Source organism: Stegostoma tigrinum, chromosome 32 (assembly GCF_030684315.1).
Source record: "Stegostoma tigrinum isolate sSteTig4 chromosome 32, sSteTig4.hap1, whole genome shotgun sequence".
NCBI classification, from domain to species: Eukaryota; Metazoa; Chordata; class Chondrichthyes; order Orectolobiformes; family Stegostomatidae; genus Stegostoma; species Stegostoma tigrinum.
Genome location: NC_081385.1, coordinates 11,185,123 through 11,203,465, shown reverse-complemented (window position 1 = coordinate 11,203,465; position 18,343 = coordinate 11,185,123). Strand labels below are relative to the sequence as shown.

Below are 18,343 nucleotides of genomic sequence, written 5' to 3'. Positions count from 1 at the left end.
CAGCAATTGCTGTTTTTGTTTCTGATTCACATCAACTTCTGCTCTTTCAGTTTTTATGAAGTTATTGCTGATGTGGCAAAAAGATATAGGGGAAGGAAATCAACCATCCTCTCTTGGTCTGTGACTTCACAGCAATGCAATTTCCTCAGGGAAGGTAGTGGTAATGTCATTGGGCTTGTAAATCATAACTCAGAATAATGTTCTGAGGCCCTAATGTTCAAATCCCACCCTGGCAGAAGGTGAAAATTCAATAAAATCTGGAAGCAAAAAAATGAAGTAAAAGCCATCGTGGAACAATTATTGTTGTGGTTTTACGTTTTAAAAATCTACTTCAATGTTGTGGTAAAGGACATTAATGAGGTTGACTTGTAACTAAATTAATGGTAATGAGTAATGCTCTTGAAAGAATATCAAAAAACTCTGAAGCCATTCATTTCAGGGGCAATTATGCATGGTAACAATACCATTGCTACCTTTGTCCCTTGAAGAAAGGAAAACCAACATTGTCTCATTGTGTGGATGGGCAGTTGATGGGAGCCAATATTGTGCACAGTGGGGATTTCTGCAACAACATTTTCTCTTCATTTGTCCTAATATTGCTTAACACCACAGATGATGGAAATCTGAAATAGGAACAAAAAAATTCTGCAAAATGTTTGGTCATGGATAAAATAAAGAAACAAACAATGAGTCCAAATGAGGCATGAATTTCTACATTAAAAAAAATCTCTAAATGTGCCTTGGTGTTAAATTTGGTTTGATAATGTTCTTATGACACACCCTGAGATATCGATACTTTTTTAAAGATACCATGTCACAGCAAACAGTTGTTGAGTAAAATTCAATAAATTCAGAATTTAGGTGACAATGTCGCATTCCGCCACCAATCAAGATGTTGTCCATCAGAGCACATGTCTCAGCAGCAAAAAAAGGAACAGCAACATTTCAGTGTAAACCTTTCTCCTGCTCTAGCAGTGGGAGTGATGGTTTGCCACTTTAAGTGTTGACTTACTTGCCCTACTTACTGGTTAGAATTACCACTAAATATGTCCACACTACTGAAGAGAGACTGCAAGGTAATACAAAACAGGCTTAAATCCCAAAGAGAAACATTTAGGAATACAGTTAGAAGATGAACACCTCCATCAAGTAATGTCACTAGCAACAATAATCTCTCTGGGTAGGATCATAGTGCAGGACTCTGGAGGAGATGGAGAAGAGTCAAGTAGAAGAGGGAGGTGGCAACCCACAAAGCAGGAATGTGATCACGAAAGGGAGGAGGCAGTTTGGAGGATTGCGTTCAGGAACTGTCAATGGTCAGCTGCAGTGCAGTATAGAGAAATGTAGAAGTACTAACTCTAATTCCATGAGTTCCAGATAAGTACTTTTAAGAAGTGCGTATGCCAATCGTATAGTTCCCCAATGATCTCTTTAAGGACCTCTGGTGATATCACACAGACGCCTACATTTGGCACACATCATTTGTGCAAAGTTGGCTCCAAACATATCTTAGACTCCACCCCAGTTGCATATGTAAACCGTGTTGTGTCCATTTTGGGAAATAAGCTTTGGTCACCTCAATTTCTCCCTTTCCCAAAATGGCAGATTGGATTCTTCTGATGTGGTATGTTGCCCAAATATTACAAGTGATGTATCCTTTGGACCTCAAAAATAGATAAAAATGAATTTCCAGACAATTAGATTCTACTTGGAATATTGTTCATTTTAGATTAGATTCCCTACAGTGTGGAAACAGGCCCTTCGGCCCAACAAGTCCACACCGGCCCTTGAAGCACCCAACCAGACACATCCCCCTATAACCCACACTCCCTTGAACACTACGGGCAATTTAGCATGGCCAATCCACCTAGCCTGCACATCTTTGGTCTGTGGGAGGAAACCGGAGCACCCGGAGGAAACCCACGCAGACTCGGGGAGAATGTGCAAACTCCACACAGACAGTTGCCCAAGGCTGGAATTAAACCCAGGTCCCTGGCACTGTGAGGCTGCAGTGCTAACCACTGAGCCACTGTGTTGCCTGATAGGTTAAATAAGTGGGCAAAGAGTTGGCAAATGGAATATAATGCAAACAAAAATACAAGGTTGTTCATTTGGAAGGGAGAACAAAACCACAGAGTACTATTTAAATGGAGAAAAACTGTTGAAAGTTGCAACACAAAGACACTTAGGGGTATTTATACATGAAGCACAGAAAGCTGGCACACAGGTGCAGCAGGTAATTGGGAACGCTAATGGAATGTTGACCCTTATTTCAGGGGGATTTGAGTATAATGGTACGGAAGTCTTACTACAACTGTATAAGGTGCTGGTGAGGCCACGTCTGGAATACTGTGAGCATTTTACAGACAAATAACTCGAAATGTTTTCCAGTCAACTGATCAAAAAGATCACTGACTTGCACTTATCATTGAAGCACGAACTTGACTGACCCCAAGGTAAGTGAGTCAGTTCCACCCAAAACAGCTCGAAGTGTGTAATGAAGAGGTGAGAACCAGTAGGGAGGTCAAATTTCTTGACTCAGATTTTTGGAATTTAAAACACAATGAGACTATTTCTGTTACGCATTCCCATCAAAAAAATCCCCAAAACCATGAGTAAAGATTTGACCAAGTCTATCACTCTGAATCATTTGATCTCAAGAATTAGTTAACCTGGTAAGGGAATAAAGATACATTATACGTGTGCATTAGCCCTCTCTTTAAAGGTCGCATACTCATGAGGCAAGTGAAAAGATAGCAGCAGAGAATGGAAAGCACAGGGATGAGAGGCAATTACAGTTGAGCAAATAGGTCTTTAAGAGGTTTTTGAACACAGAACATAGAACAGTACAGCACAGTACAGGCCCTTTGGCCCACAATGTTGTGCCCAACTTTTACCCTCATCCTAAGGTCTATCCAACCCCCACCCCTACCTTATACTTGAAGAAAGTGCTAAGACTAAAAATAGTTTAGGAAGACTTGCAGAGGAAGGCATATGGTGTCTGAAGCCTCCACTATATCTCAGTTTAATGATTAGCCGAGGAGATAATTTTTGAGCCCACGATCATAGAAAGCCTGCCTCACTGCGAACATAGAAAACTGTAGACAGTGTGATCCCACAGTCAGTATTTGTTCTCAGCTGAGGAGGCTTTGTATTGGGAGCATACACCTCTATATTTATGCCATAGATTACTGTATATTTAATTTAAATCCTGCATAAAAACACACCATGAAGAACTGTTACAAAGCAGACAAATTGATTGGAATCTTATTCATTGGTTAAACATCACCCAGTCTACTCCTGGTATACAGAGGTTGTAGTGTGTGCTAAATACAACATCGCACTGCAACAACCTGTCCATGCACCTTCAACCAGCAAAAGCACAGGGTGGAAAGTGCATGACCATACTATTGTCTCCAACTTACCCTCCAGACCACAAGGTCCTGACTTGGTTATATATTGGGCATTCCTACATTGTCACCAGGTCAAAATCTAGGAACTCTCTCCCTAACAATGATGTGGGGATACCAACAACACATGGGCCACATCAGTTCAAGACGGCTCAGCACAACCTCCTTAAGGGCAGATAGGGATTGATAATAAATGCCATTCTTGCTAGTGATGCCCGTATCCCCAGAAATGAATAACTAGATGAAAAGCAACAGGAATGCATGACAAAAACAGCCTGGCTGCAATTCATTTTCCAAAATTCTGCAGCAAGAAATTTGACCCAACTGCTGGTTCTCGCCTCTATATCATCTACATCAAGCTGTCACACAAAACCGTGACAGAGCTGATTCATCACCTTGGGGTCATTTCTTTCTGTCCTAGTTCCTCTTTTTTTCATAATTGACTATTTTGGGCTTTCTATTTGAATCGAAAAAACCCAAAACTTGTTTAAACAACCAGAAATGTTGTGTCTTAATGTTCTTCGAGAATATGATCAAACAAATTCTGAACTGCATAAAAATTATACTTCTTAATGGAATTATCCTGTGTTTAGATCAGAACTATAATATGCATTTTTTTCTGCAAGGGTTTATGATCTTATTCAGCAATCTTTACTGGTGTTTCAGAATGGCAAATCTTCATGTACAGAGCAAAGTTTATTTTTATCCTTCTATTAGATGTGGACATCACTGGCAGGTCCAACATTTGTTGCCCATCCCTAACTGCTCTCAAGAAGGTGGTGGTCAGTTGGCATGCTTTTTCCTTGCAATAAATAGAATATCATGTGCACGACATTAATTTAATTTAATGAACAAACATCAGCAAAAGTCAATATCTACTTGTAATATTTTGTGGTCACCTCCCAGCTGTATAAAGTCAGATGATGGTGTGAGTATGCCAGCCATTCAATAAGTATCCATGGATTCACAGCTACTGTAAACATTATTCTGTCTGATTCCATATGCAAACTTGCAGAATGTGTAGGATAACATCGCCAGGACGTTACATTCAAGAGTTATTAGATACTGTACCTTTGCAAAAATCCTTAACGGCAAGCTTGGTCAGAACAATCTGTTTTATTTTCTCACCTGGAGATCAATTTCTCAATGGTGTTAGTAACTGATAAATAAAGAGGAGCCTATCATTGGTTTTAGAGCCAATGATTAACCTGCTGCTTCTTCAACACACCCATATACACAGCCACATACACACACAGATTAACAATTACTCAATCTGCTTGGGTGGGGATGCTATGTAACCCTTCATAAACAAACAGGCAAATGTGGGCTTAGTATTACTCCTTATTCGAAAGACTCTGATAGCACTAACCTTCTCAGTACTTTATTGAAACATCAGTGATTTAGATTAACTGCTTGAAACATGGAGTAGGTGCAAGAATAGTGCCACCAATGACAAGCCAACAATTAAAACCATCTTAATATTCTCTTCCTTGAATATGCTGAGTCAACCTGGAATTTATTTAGCACATACACTCCCTGAAAGGTTTAGATTAGATTAGATTAGATTCCCTACAGTGTGGAAACAGGCCCTTCGGCCCAACAAGTCCACACCGCCCCTTGAAGCATCCCACCCAGACCCATCCCCCATAACCCACACACCCCTGAACACTACGGGCAATTTAGCATGGCCAATCCACCTAACCTGCACATCTTTGGACTGTCTTTGGGTGGGGATGCACCCGGAGGAATCCCACGCAGACACTGGGAGAATGTGCAAACTCCACACAGACAGTTGCCCGAGGCGGGAATTGAACCCGGGTCCCTGGTGCTGTGAGGCTGCAGTGCTAACCGCTGAGCCACCGTGCTGCCCCAAAGGTGGAGCAGACTAGATGGGCTGAACAGCCAACTTCAGCTCTCACTTCTTAAGTCCTTGTATTATCATCCAAAGACCAATTGTATGACTGTGGACAATGGGTTTAAGGACAATGGTTATTGGTCAGTGCATTGGGTGTAGGAGTTGGGAGGTCATGTTGTGGCTGTACAGGACATTGGTTAGGCCACTTTTGACATACTGCGTGCAATTCTGGTCTCCCTGTTATAGGAAGGATGTTGTGAAACTTGAATGAGTTCAGAAAAGATTTAACAAGGATGTTACCAAGGTTAGAGAGTTTGAGCTCTAGGAAGAGGTTGAATAGGCTGGGGCTATTTTCCCTGGAGCATCTGAGGCTGAGGGGTGACCTCACAGAAGTGCATAAAATCATGAGGGGCATGGATAGGGTGAATAGCCTTAGTCTTTCCCCTGGGGTGGGAGCCCAAAACTAGAGGGCATAGATTTAAGGTGAGAGCGGCAAGATTTAAAAGGGGCCTAAGCAATTATTTTTCACACAGAGGGTGGTCTGCGAATGGACCGAGCTGCCAGAGCAAGTGATGGAGGCTGGTACAATTGCAACATTTAAAAGGCATCTGGATAGGTACATGAATAGGAAGCATTTAAGTGGATATGGGCCAAATGCTGGCAAGTGCGGCTAGATTTATTTAGGATATCTGGTTGGCATGGATGAGTTGGGCCAAAGGATTACCTCCCATTCTTTCATACTTGCCTACAAAATGCATCATGCACCATCCATTATGCAACATTTAATTCCAGGAAGAGTCACAGATTAGGAGCAGGATTTCCCCTTGTGCCTCTGCTGGGAGTCAGTGATCAATTGGTTCACCATTACAGCTTGTCCAGGACAGATTTAGCTGACTCAACACAGCCAGGAGTTGAACTGGGGACACTTCTCCATTTTATGCGTTCACTGGATAAAATAATAGGTCTTGCTTCACCACTGAGTCAGGAAAATTTCGGCACAACATTGTGGGCTGAAGGGCCTGTTCTGTGCTGTACTGTTCTATGTTCTAAAATTGAGGGTTCAAAGTCTTTAATGCTGAAACCTGGCATATCATTTCAGGGCAAATTCAGTCACACAGAATGGAAAAAGGCCTTTCAACTTGTCCATGCGAATCAAGTTTCCCAAATTAAACTAGTCACTTGCTTGCATTTGGCCCCATCCCTCTCAACCTTTCCTATCCTTGTACAAGTTGTGACTGTGCTTGCAATCTGTGCCTGCTTCCTCTGTCAGTTCATTCCACACATGAACCACACTCTGTGTGAAAATGTTGCCCCTCAGGTCTCTTTCAAATCTCTCTCCTTCCACCTTAAAAAATATGCTCCCCAGTTTTGAACTCCCTACTCAAAAGAAAAGACCTTTGCTGTTCACCTTATCTATGCCCCTCATGATTTTATAAACCTCTATAAGGTCACCACACAATCTCCTTATTGGAGAGGCCACTGTTGGAGATTGTTTGCAGATGTTAAACTGAAACTGTGCCTTTTCCTATGGATTGAAAGGAGCCTGTAGCAACATTTAGAGAACAACGGATGAATTTCACCTAGTACTACGGGTCAGAATTCTTCCACAATCAAAATAAAGCATTTTGCCATTCATTTTACTGGCTGGGGAATCTTGTTGTGGATTCAATTCAAATTATTTATTGCCTGTTATTGATTTGATAGAACATGCTAAGATTCTATATTTTTTTCTCTTTTTTTTCTGAAGAAGGGTCAAGGCCCGAAATGTCAGCCTTCCTAATCATCTGATGCTGCTTGGCCTGCTGTGTTCATCCAACTCTACAACTTGTTATCATAAGATTCTGCATAACTGTATTTCACTGGTTTATACCTGAGAAAATTCTGCAATTATATAACATTGTATCATCTCCTCAGGACATCCCAATTTGCTTTAGACCCAATGAATTAGCTATGAACAGTGATCTTTCTTGTTCTGTTGGTAAATATGTGAAGGGAAAACCAATTAGTGATCAGAAAAATCCCAAAATCAACAATGATAAGAATGGTGATATCTGCTGATGGATAAATTTTGGCCAAGGGTGCTGGGAGAAACCCCCTAATTATTTGTTAAGTAGTTCTGTTGAACGTTTCACACCCACATGAGGAAGGGATGTAGGGCTTCAAGCTAGCACACATCCAAAATATAGCATCAGCAACAATGAGACACCTCTCCAAAATTCCACCTAAAATGTCAGTCTAAAGAATGCATTAAAATTCTGGGCCAGGTCCCTGTGATGTATGAACTTTGGCTCAGATTATAGTGCATCCCTGAATTAGAAGGCTTATCTTTCAATCCCCATCCTGAAGAACTAAGCACCTGATTTAGACTGCAGCTTCAGTGCTGAGAGAGTGCTGTGCTGTCAGGGGTACTGACTTGTTGATGAGCCATTACAAGAAGATCAATCTGCCCTCCCAATGAACGTGAAAGATTCCAAAGCACAAGGAAGAACAGCGGCCCTGCAATCAGAAGGAATATGTTCAAGCCTTGTACCTTTTTTGAATTACCCAGGAGCTTGGACAATCTATCATTCCCAATTGATTTTGCCATGGTGACCCCTCAGCCAATGAGAGTTGACTTGGTACTAAGTGGCTCTGGCTTATCTTGTGGTATAAATTGTTTTGACCTGTTTGAAATTTGGCATTCTTGCCAATGTCCTGAGGAGTGCAAGATGGAAAATCTTTGCCAAAGGGCTCTTTTTTCAACATGATCTAAAAATAGCAGTCCTCTCCTGGTATGTTAGTGGAGATGTATCTGTGAATCACAGGCTTGTTATTTAAATAGACATTGCAGATCACGGAATTAAGTCTGTGCCTATGTTTCTTCTCCACACAAGCCTCCTCCCACCCACTTCATCTAACATGAGTAACATATCTTTCTACACTTTTATGCATCATGTACTTATCTAAATCCTCCTTGAATCCATTGTGCTAATCAATGCAACCACACCTTGCAGTCACAAATTCCACTCTAGCCATTCTTACTACAATCTGACAGATTTATCATCACGTTTACCGATACTAGCTTCTCATTGCTTTTTTTTGTTGTTGAGCTGATTTCAGATGAGGATTTGAACTCTCACTCTCTGGATTATTATCTACTTGTGGGAGACACCTAGGCCCAAACTAGCAGCTGTATTTTCTACACTACAAAAGGGACCTCAGTTGCACAAGTACTTAATTGGCTACAAATACCTTTAGGGCTTGCAGATGCTGAGATGGACACTATATAAATGCAATTATTGAATGGGAGGCTGCAGAGCCCTTTTTACAGAGTCTGAGGTGGCATCTATGATTTAAGAAACAGTAGGAAGTGGGGTTTCAAATTTATCAAAGGGCTCCTCAAACTGGCAGCTGGGGGTGTCAATGATGTGAAGGTCTAGTGATACTCACAGACCCCTGAGGATCAATGGCACCTGGAAGGAGAGCACTGCTTTCTGTTGTCGGATGACAAATAGCACCGGGTTTCTGGACTGCGCGGAGAGAACGTTCACGTGGACACGGACCCCCTCTGTCTGCAGAGAGAACAGAAAACAATTAATTCAAATAGTTTGGAAGAAATATTCCTACTCTGGGATGGAGGGGTTATGTCCAACACTGCATCCACGGGTAATAGCTTTTCTGCCTCAGAACATACTTTCCCACCTTTATAGTAACAAAAGACCCAGGAACGGGAATTGGTCAACCAGCCCTTCAAACCTGCTCTGCCATTCAGTAAGATCATAACTGATTCTCTACCTCAATATCATATTCCTGTTTTTTCTAAATGCTTCTTGATACCTTTAAAATTTAGGAAGTTGATCTCCTGCAAACAGTTTCTCAGAATTCCATACCTCTGTACAGTGAATGACCAAATACTGATCCGTTTTAACAACGCAAAGTCTAAAAGGAGCAGGACCTCTTTCTCAATGGAGTGATTGTCCATAAGGCTGAAACAGTCACTGCACTCGCAGAGCCGACCAGGCTGTGCTGGGAGACCGGAGTGGGGTATGGGAGCACCCGGAGTCAGGAGTAGGTGAGGGGAAAGAGTCCTGCATTGGGGCTGAGGGAGGGAGGCTGCACTGGCAGTGAGGGTGAGGCCTGGATCGGGGATGAGGCCTATCTCAGGATCGAGGAATCCAGAAATAAAAATGGAAGTTGCCAGAAAAGCTCGGGAGGTCTGGTGAAGAAAAGGTCAGAGTTAAAGTTTCAGGTCCGGTGACCCTTTCTCAGAACAGTGAGGAGCTGGTTGTGAGGAAGGGTCACCGGACCCGAAACGTTAACTCTGATTTTTACCTCACAGATGCTGCCAGACCTGCTGAGTTTTTCCAGCAATTTCTGTTTTTGTTCCTGATTTACAGCATCCGTAGTTCTTTCAGTTTTTAAATTGAGGAATCCAGCCTTTATTTGCCCATTTTGTGGATTATTTTTTCATAAAAGAAAAGTTCAAATCTGAAGAACTTTTCGAAAAGTGCACTTCCTGAGTGCCATCTTTGAGACTTTCCATCAATCACTAATGATATTAGCTCCTCTTTGTCCATGTGCACATTTTGCACTATCTACAACTGATGGTTATATGAATCACAGCCTTTTGTCAATGTTAATCTCAATCATTTGCATAGCTAACATTCAAATCTGTCTCTTCAGCTGCATGCAGCCACTGGGATCCTCTCTAACAATCAACTGGGCTCTGACAATCCTGTGACTATTATCAGAAATTGTCCAAAGCCACCATTGAGAGAGTTGTCAAAGAACTTACAAAGTAGGAGAAGGAATCGGCCATTCAGCCTCTGACCTGTTCAGCAGTGCATATCTGAATGTACGATGAAAAGAAAGTCATAGATGAAGCATGTGATGCAGAAACAGCCCACTGAGTCTGTGTCTCTATCTCTATCATGATATCCCATCAGCCCCTGTTCCATTCCTGTCTCCCTGTCACTTTACTTCCCTCAAATGCCAAAGTATTTATCACAAGCACATGTGGAGAAATTTTAAATTCAACTTACGCAAAAGTCAAGGATACAAAAAAAGTCAAATCTCATATTAAAACACCTTATTTTGATTGGCGGCTCTTGTCTTTTCAAATGAGACAACTCAAAGATGGCTCTCCTCCACTTTCCAGTTAAATTTACAGAGAGAGTATCAATCGAGCGCATACATGACCTCCCTGCACACCCATGACCAACCTTGTCATCTGGCCTCCCTGGGGTTTATCTCTTCTCCATGGAAAGGAGAAATTGACCCTGATCCATGTGGTACAGACAATTCAGTAACAGAACTAAAATAAAGACTTGCATTGATAGAGTGCTTCTCACAACCACTGGACATCTCAAATCACTTTGCAGCCAAATAAGTATTCCGTTTGTGATGTGAACACATGATTGCACTGGAGAAAACAGGGCAGCTAATGTTGCACAGAAAGCCCACACAGACAGCAGTGTGAAAACCAATCAATCACTTGCCAACCAATCAACGACCTCCTCTCTTAAAGTATAAATTTTGTTTTCCCTTTCCATTGGCATTTCTTGCAAATTGCCCCAATGAGTACAAGACAAATGTATTTTATATTCAAGAAAATGTATTTTGTTTCAGCAACACTCTTCAGTTAATTACGAGGATGAATATGGTCCTAACAAAACTCAAGAAGCTCACATCATTCACTGCCTTGAACATTCACTTCCTACACCCTTGCCACAGTGTGTACCATCTAAAAGGTGCAGTGCAGCAACTTTATCAAGGCTCCTTCCATTAGCACCTTCCAAACCAATGACTTCTACACCCAGGAGGATACTCAGCAGGTGCATGTGAACATAAACAGCTGTGAGTTCATCTCCAAGCCTCACGCCATCTTGACTTGAAACCATACCGCCATCCCTTCACTGTCACTGGGTCAAAGATCTGGAACTCTAATGTGATCCTAAAAAGGCATCATAAGAACTGAAATCAGCTGTTGTTGTTTCTTTATTCAATGAGAACATGCGTAATCTACATACTCCTTCCACTCTTGTATTGCCTATTTGTAGCATTTACTAATTTCAGAACTGATTTATCCCTTTTCTTCTTTTGTCAATTCAACTGTTCACTTGCCTCACTTCCATTGAATTCTCAATCTGTACAACAGAACTGCTTGATTCTGTATTGTGTGGATACTGTCAGATCCATGGAGGCAGGAATAAATCATTTTACAGTCTGTCGGGTGAGTTGGATGTTTACTATGCACAGAGTGGCTACGCATCAGGGACTGAAGTTTCTTCCTTGGTTGCAACATGAGGGTGAAATTCTGACCAAAGCTGCAGCAAATATGCTGAAGTCCAGTTACATCTAAGTACCCTCCCAGTCATATTAGTATATACACAAACTGCAAATAAGTGTAAATAAGAATAAACAATCTGAAGCCAAAGTAGTGCCCAGAAGCAGCAACTTTGGATTGAACCAGCACTTTTAATCTATTAAAATATCTCAAGGTGTTTCGTAGAAATATGTGTAAACACAAAGGCAGGCAAGGAGGTATTAGGTCAGGTGACCAAAATCCTGGTCAAAGGAATGACCCATAAGGAGGTCAGTTGGCTGGTTAATGATGCACAGTGACACCCAGGGCATGAGTTCAGTTCTTGTACTGGCTGAGGTCATCGTGAAGGCCCAGCCTTCTCAACCTTGTTCCTTGCTTGAGATTTGGTAATCCTCTGGTGACAACATTAACCAGTCCTCTCTCTCTCTCTCTCTCTCTCTCATGGGCTATGGTAACTTTCATATTCATGTTTTCCCATCTTGAAATGAAAATCTTCAACTCATTTCACCACTATTGATTCACTTCACCATTTTTCATTCATCGTGCTCAAGAATCTGCAATTATTCTTTCCAAAAGAAAAAATCCGAAAAAACAAAAAAATTGAAAATAAGCCCTCAAAAGTTCCAATTAAAAGACATGGCCCTCAAAGGTCCTGTTATAAAGTTGCAATCCCCTTACTCCACACAAGCAAGTATAACTTGTGGGTGGCTCAGTGGTTTGCACTGCTGCCTCACAGCACCAGGAACTTGGGTTCAATTCCACCCTCGGGCGACTGTCTGTGTGGACTTTGCATGTTCTCCCTCTGTCTGAGTGGGTTTGCTCCAGTTTCTTCCCACAGTCCAAAGATGTACAGATTAGGTGGATTGGCCGTGCTAAATTACCCATAGTGTTCAGGAATGTGTAGATTAGGAGGATGGGTCTGGGTGGGATGCTCTGAGGGTTGGTGTAATAGATGTAACTGGAATTCAGCTCTGAGGAAGGGTCACTGGGCCCAAAATGTTAATGCTGTTTTTTTTTCCTTCACAGATGCTGCCAGGCCTGCTGAGCTCTTCCAGTAATTTTTTTTTGTCAGTTTTGACTTATTGGACTGACGGGCCTATCCCCACACTGTAGGGATTATATGATCTGGAAGGTATTGATATTTAAGAGTAAGGTGCAACAGCAGATTTGTCCAAATTGAAGGTTTGAAAGATGAATGTAAAAGGTACAGGGAACTTGTACATGTTGCCCTTACAGGTGTAACACAGTGATGCCCAAAATTCCGGAATCTTTTTCAGATGCCTTGTTAGTTTCCACCTAATTAGCTTGTTCCCAGATTACATGGGCACCCCTGGTTGCAAATGCAGAGGAGACACTAGGTCCAAAAGTGGCCATGAGTTACACTGCATAGTGTGAGGGTCTCCTTCATGAAAGAGAGTCTCTTGTTCTCGGTGTTTCAGTATGTCCACCAGTGCCAACCATGGCCTGTGAGGCAGTCATTCTTCGCTCTAATTCTTCAGGTTCGAGTCCCACTCCGGGGCTCATGCAGTACTGAGGAAATGCTGCATTTATTCCTCAACGAATAGCATAAGAGCAGATTATCTGCTCACAGTATCACGTCACTGTGAGAGGAAATTTGTACTGTGCAAATTAGCTACCTCTTCTCCCCCTGCATTACTACAGTCCATTGGCTGCAAAGCTTTTTGAGAAATCTGAGGCAATAAATAAATGAAAGGCTTTGAAATATTTTCTCATGAATCTTATCACACCTTTGTAACAAGTGCGATCTGAACGCCTTGACTACAGGCAGGGACACTACCTCTGCACCACACGAGTCCCAGTACAAGGTTTTGTATACTGTTCCCCTTTAAATGGCTGCTTTTAAGTTTGGCATTAACGTGAAAGTGAACCCCGAGAGAATTTAAACCAGAAAATGAGCAGCAACAATATTGCCCTTAGCCCAGCTTTGATTTAATATTTCAAAACTTAAGAGGGCCTGAATATTTCTCTTTTCCCCAACAGAAAAGAAAACCAACACGATGATTGCAGAGAAATTATTCTGCAGTTGGTTCGGTTTGAACTACGCAAGATCCGGGTTGGTGTTGGGTAAATGCAGAAATCCGGTCCCTTTCAACGGTTGCCTGGCCTGATGTTTTTTTACTGTCACAATATAACATCGGTTCACGTCTTGTGACTTCACTAAGCAAGTGGGGGGATGGGCTACACAAACTTTCTAACAAATGACACAGGGAATTGCAGCAACTGAAACATGGGATGTTTTGATTTTTTTTTGTTACCTTGTTCCGTGAAACGGTGTGATTGAAAGCGAATATATTCTGGACGTGGCTATTGACAATCACCAAATAGGGTCGGTCAAAGACACCGTCCACTTGAATGATTTCTTGGCCCAGCGCTCCGGTCCCATTTTCCGATGGCAGGAGGCAGCTCAGGAGAAAGGCATTCCCTAGGAACATCCAGCTCGCCCGTGTCCGACTCCACACCGGCCGCATCGAACCACCTTCGGACCTCAGAAAATCCAGCAGCATATTACAGCGAAAACAACAAACAGCACAATAGCCCGGGCTGTGTGGTGTTGGAAGCAGATCCACCGGCCGGTCTGATACAACGGGGAGATTGCTAGGTCAATAAAAAGCCATCTCACCGACAGAGTCCAGAGGTTAGCGAGCTGTATACAAAAAAAAACGTGTATCCACAGGGGAACCTTTGAATTTGCTACCTCGACCGGAGAATGTTACATTTTGTCCCTTGTAAGCCAGTGCCTGATCACATTGGTTACAATCGGCCTCCCGCTGTAACCAGCTTCTCAATGAAACTGATCACTTTCATGTCTGGCTTTGTTAATTGCAGCCTGGCTCGTCTCTCTCTCTCTCTGTGTGTGTGTGTGTGTGTGTGTGTACTTGTTTTCTCCGTCCACCTCGTCTTTCTCTCTCTCTCTCTACCCTCCCCCCACACCCCCGTATAAATGGAGCCCCGTATAAATGGAGTCTTGTTTGATCACACAGCTGGATGTCGGAGCTTCAGCAACAAGCGGCCCCTCTGTAAACATATACTGACTAGCGAGGAGTTGACGTCACCCGTCAAGCAACCTGCCCTCCCATCTCTTCAGTTCCTACCCTCGGTTGGAATATCTTCATTTTATATTGGTCCAGCTGCTTCCTCCGCAAGCTTCCTCCGAGGACAGTGCTGGTGCTTTTCGATTTTCTGTTGTACCAGGCTCAAATATATTTAGATCCTTTTTATTTTGTTTTGGCACATACGTTCCCCTGGAAAAATCGTTGGAAATTTTACATCACAAAGTTGCTCAATGATTCATGTATTTTGCCCTGTGATTCTTTCCAGTTTGTGTCTATCAAGCGTTAAGCTGAAATCCAACCGGGAATTCTGGGTTTCTCCGTGTACAGCCCTGATGGATCCCTTCCCCTCTTTAAACAGTCACTCTTTCTAATGAGTGGAATCCTTAATTCTTGAATGGGACATCTTCTACTCCAGCCTTTCCCAGTTCACCAAAGTGAACCCTGACTGTCCTTCCCTAAATTTTACACAGTCATGCCTTCAATATGTGTCCTGGGTGCATATCTTAAACTGAATGATGTAAACTTGATGAACATGACCCATTCCATCATTGTAATTTCATCAGTGCTAGCCATCTGAGCTATCTGGTCTCCCCAGCATCCCTGACTTGATCACTTCACCGTAAGCAACTGTGACTTCAGCTGCCTGAGCCCAAAGCTTTGAAAATTGGTCCCCAAACTCGCTCGGCCTTGCCTCCTTTAAGATGCTCCTTAAAACCAGTCTCTTTAAACAAATCTTTGATTATCTCATTGAGTGTACTCAAGACAGAGTTAGCTAGGCTCTTGATTAATAAGGGGATTGAAGGTTAAGGGGAGAAGGCAGGAGCATGGATTTGAGAAACAAATCAGCTGTGATTGAATGGCAGAGCAAATGTCATGGGCTGAATGGAAAAATGGTGTTCCTGTATCTTATTGTCTTAGAAGCCACAAGTTTTGTGGTGTACTCCCCACTTGCCTGGATGGTGCAGCTCTCCAACAACACTCAAGAAGCTTGACACTATCCATGACAAAGTAGTTTGCTTGATTGGCACCGTATCCACAAGCATTCACTACCTCCCACACCAATGCTCAATAGCAACAGTGTATATTGTCTATAAAATGCACTGCAGAAATTCACAAAAGATCCATAGATCGCACCTTCCAAACACAAGGCCAGTTCCATCTAGAAGAACAAGGGCAGCAGATACATAGGAATACTACCAGCCTCGAGCTTCACTGCAAGCCACTCATGATCCTGACGTGCAAATATATCACCATTCCTGCATTGTCAATATCTGGGAACTCCTTCCCTATGGGCATTATGGATCAACCTATAGTAAGTGGACTGCAGTAGTTCAAGAAGGCAGCTCATGCCATCTTCTCAAGGGCAACTTGGGATGGGCATAAATGCTGGCCCAGCAAACAATGCCATGTCCAATGAATGAATCAATCTACTTTACCATCTCCTTCTGTCGGTCAGTTTCAAATTTTGTTTGATAACAACTGTGAAGTATCTTGGATATTTTACAACGATAAAGAGATTATGTAAATGCAAATTGTTGATCAAGGTGTTGGGAACCAGGTTTTTGGGTAAAGTTAGGTAAGATCCTTTGAACATGGGAAATAGGAGCAAAAGTTGATCATTTGGCCCCTCGAGCCTGCCCTGCCATTCAAGAGGATCATGGCTGACTTGTTTGTGTTTGGAATTTCACATCCCAATCAACCTCAATAACCCTGATTCCCCGGTTAAAAAAGAAAACTACCCATCTGTGTCTTGAAATATTCAATATTCAAGATCCAGTTTTCACTTGTTATGGACCAGGACACAGCCCCTCAAAATATTTTGTAAAAGTCGCCTAGTCCCTAAATAAAATGTAATTTCCCTTCCAGTGGTCAAAAACGCCCTTGACTGTATCTCTCGTGTCTCCCACATCTCAGCCCTCACACCCCCTCCCTGCAATAACAACAGTAATAGTAAGACCAGTAATGTAGTTGTACTTACTGCTGTCTAAGGTTCAATGGAGATGTAGCTTTTACCTCTGATAATTAGACAGGACTTAGACACAATATAAACAAAGAAGGATTGGTGGCAGCAAACAGCTCTTATTCTGAAGCATGTACTGGTAAAGATGGCAGGTGCCATGAGGTGTCATTTGATTCCTTTTCAATTGCCCACGGAGCAATTCAGTCTATTCTATTCTCCTGCTCTATCCACATAGTCCTGCAAGTCTATTTCCTTCGACTGTGCATGCAATTCTCTTTTTGAAACATCAATTTTTTCCATTCCCTCCACCTTTATGGACAATCAGCTCCAGGTCATTACTACACAGTGAGTAAAAATGTCAGCCATGAACGATAGAAGAGACTGGAGGGGCTGAAGGGCCTGATCCTGACTCACTTTTACATAAAAGCCCCTGCATTGGATAGTGGAATAAGGTATTAAGGAGGCTGTGATTTTTAAATTGTTTTAAGATGATCAATTGTTGTTTGCATGCCCTTAATTTTTCGTGATGAATGTAAAACAAAATTTACACCAATTGCAATATGTATATCTTTATCTTACTCAGGGCCCTATGTGTTTTGGTTCATGTGGAATAAAGCATCTTACAAATCAATACATCTTGTGGTACATTGACGAAATATATGTGTATAACACATAAAGGTCCAATCTAAAACATAAGATCTTGCTACCATACCAGTACAGACATTCAGTGGTTGTGACTGTCTAAGAAACAAGTACAACTTCTGAAGGAATGGCTGATGCCTCCTGAGCTAACTAGAAATCAGTGGCAAACAGAGGATCATTATTGTTGCCTGACTGTGTGTTTTATTCTGTGTTGAGGAGGTTCTGATCAATGTGAAAAGTCATTAGATGCAAAAAGTCTTTAACTGATGCATTTTTTGTAGTTACACTAATCGGAGCACATGCATAGATTATTATTTATTGAAATTCCAAGTTAACATGATGATGCTAGAAAATAAAACATTTGTTTGTCAAGATTTTAACACATTAAACATGTTCAAGATTGGGATATTGTTGGGTGATGGATTACGTGACATTGTGATAAAATAGAAAAAGGGAATCAAAGACACAAGGTTTCTTCTACAGGAATACGTACCACACTGTGGGACATACGATGTTAACTGCAATTACTCATAACCAATTTGTAGCTGCACAGATAATGTCTGCAAACATTAAGGTTTCTTGATGCATTCTGTAGTCACTTTTGTAATGTAGGAAACACAGGAGTAAATTTTGCATGTAACAAGTTCCTACAAACTCAAATGTAATCCTGATGCAATACCAGAAAATGCTGGAAAGAGCAGGCCTGATAATGTTACAGATGTAGTAGGAACTGCCGATGCTGGAGAATCTGAGACAACATGGTGGGAAGCTTTTTCAGATGTTTTCATCCATAAGACCATAAGACATAGGAGTGGAAGTAAGGCTGCTGGATGAAGAATTTCTGAAGAAGGGTCCCGACTCGAAACGTCAAGCTTTCCAGCTCCTCTGATGCTGCTTGGCCTGTTGTGTTCATCCAGCTTCACATTGTGTTAGGTTCTGATAATGTGTCTGGGTCCATAGATACCACTATATCTACTGAGTATTTTGAGAATTTGATGTTTCTATTTTATATTTCAAGCAGCTGCTGTGTTTTGTTTTCATACAAATGTAGTCATGATTTGATAATCTGTTAAAATGATTTTTATTCAGGGATAATTA

At 41.9% G+C, this 18,343-nt stretch overlaps 1 protein-coding gene and 1 long non-coding RNA gene across 4 annotated transcripts in view; one reads left to right on the top strand and one right to left on the bottom strand.

The window, feature by feature from the left end:
* sidt2 (SID1 transmembrane family, member 2) overlaps nucleotides 1–14,802 on the bottom strand; it is an 83,748-nt gene extending 68,946 nt beyond the window's left edge. For all 3 annotated transcript variants that reach the window (XM_048562052.2, XM_059639120.1, XM_048562053.2), the window contains exons 1-2: nucleotides 13,846–14,802; nucleotides 8,695–8,816 (exon numbers count right to left, since the gene is read on the bottom strand). In XM_048562052.2, the coding sequence (XP_048418009.2) occupies nucleotides 8,695–8,816; nucleotides 13,846–14,094 (371 nt within the window). In that variant the 5' untranslated portion in view covers nucleotides 14,095–14,802. The remainder of the gene's footprint in view (nucleotides 1–8,694; nucleotides 8,817–13,845) is intronic.
* LOC132206167 (uncharacterized) lies at nucleotides 13,675–17,234 on the top strand. Its single transcript, XR_009442875.1, has 2 exons — nucleotides 13,675–14,225; nucleotides 14,572–17,234. It is a non-coding gene; the product is annotated as an uncharacterized LOC132206167 (long non-coding RNA).
* Nucleotides 17,235–18,343: the final 1,109 nt, after the last annotated feature.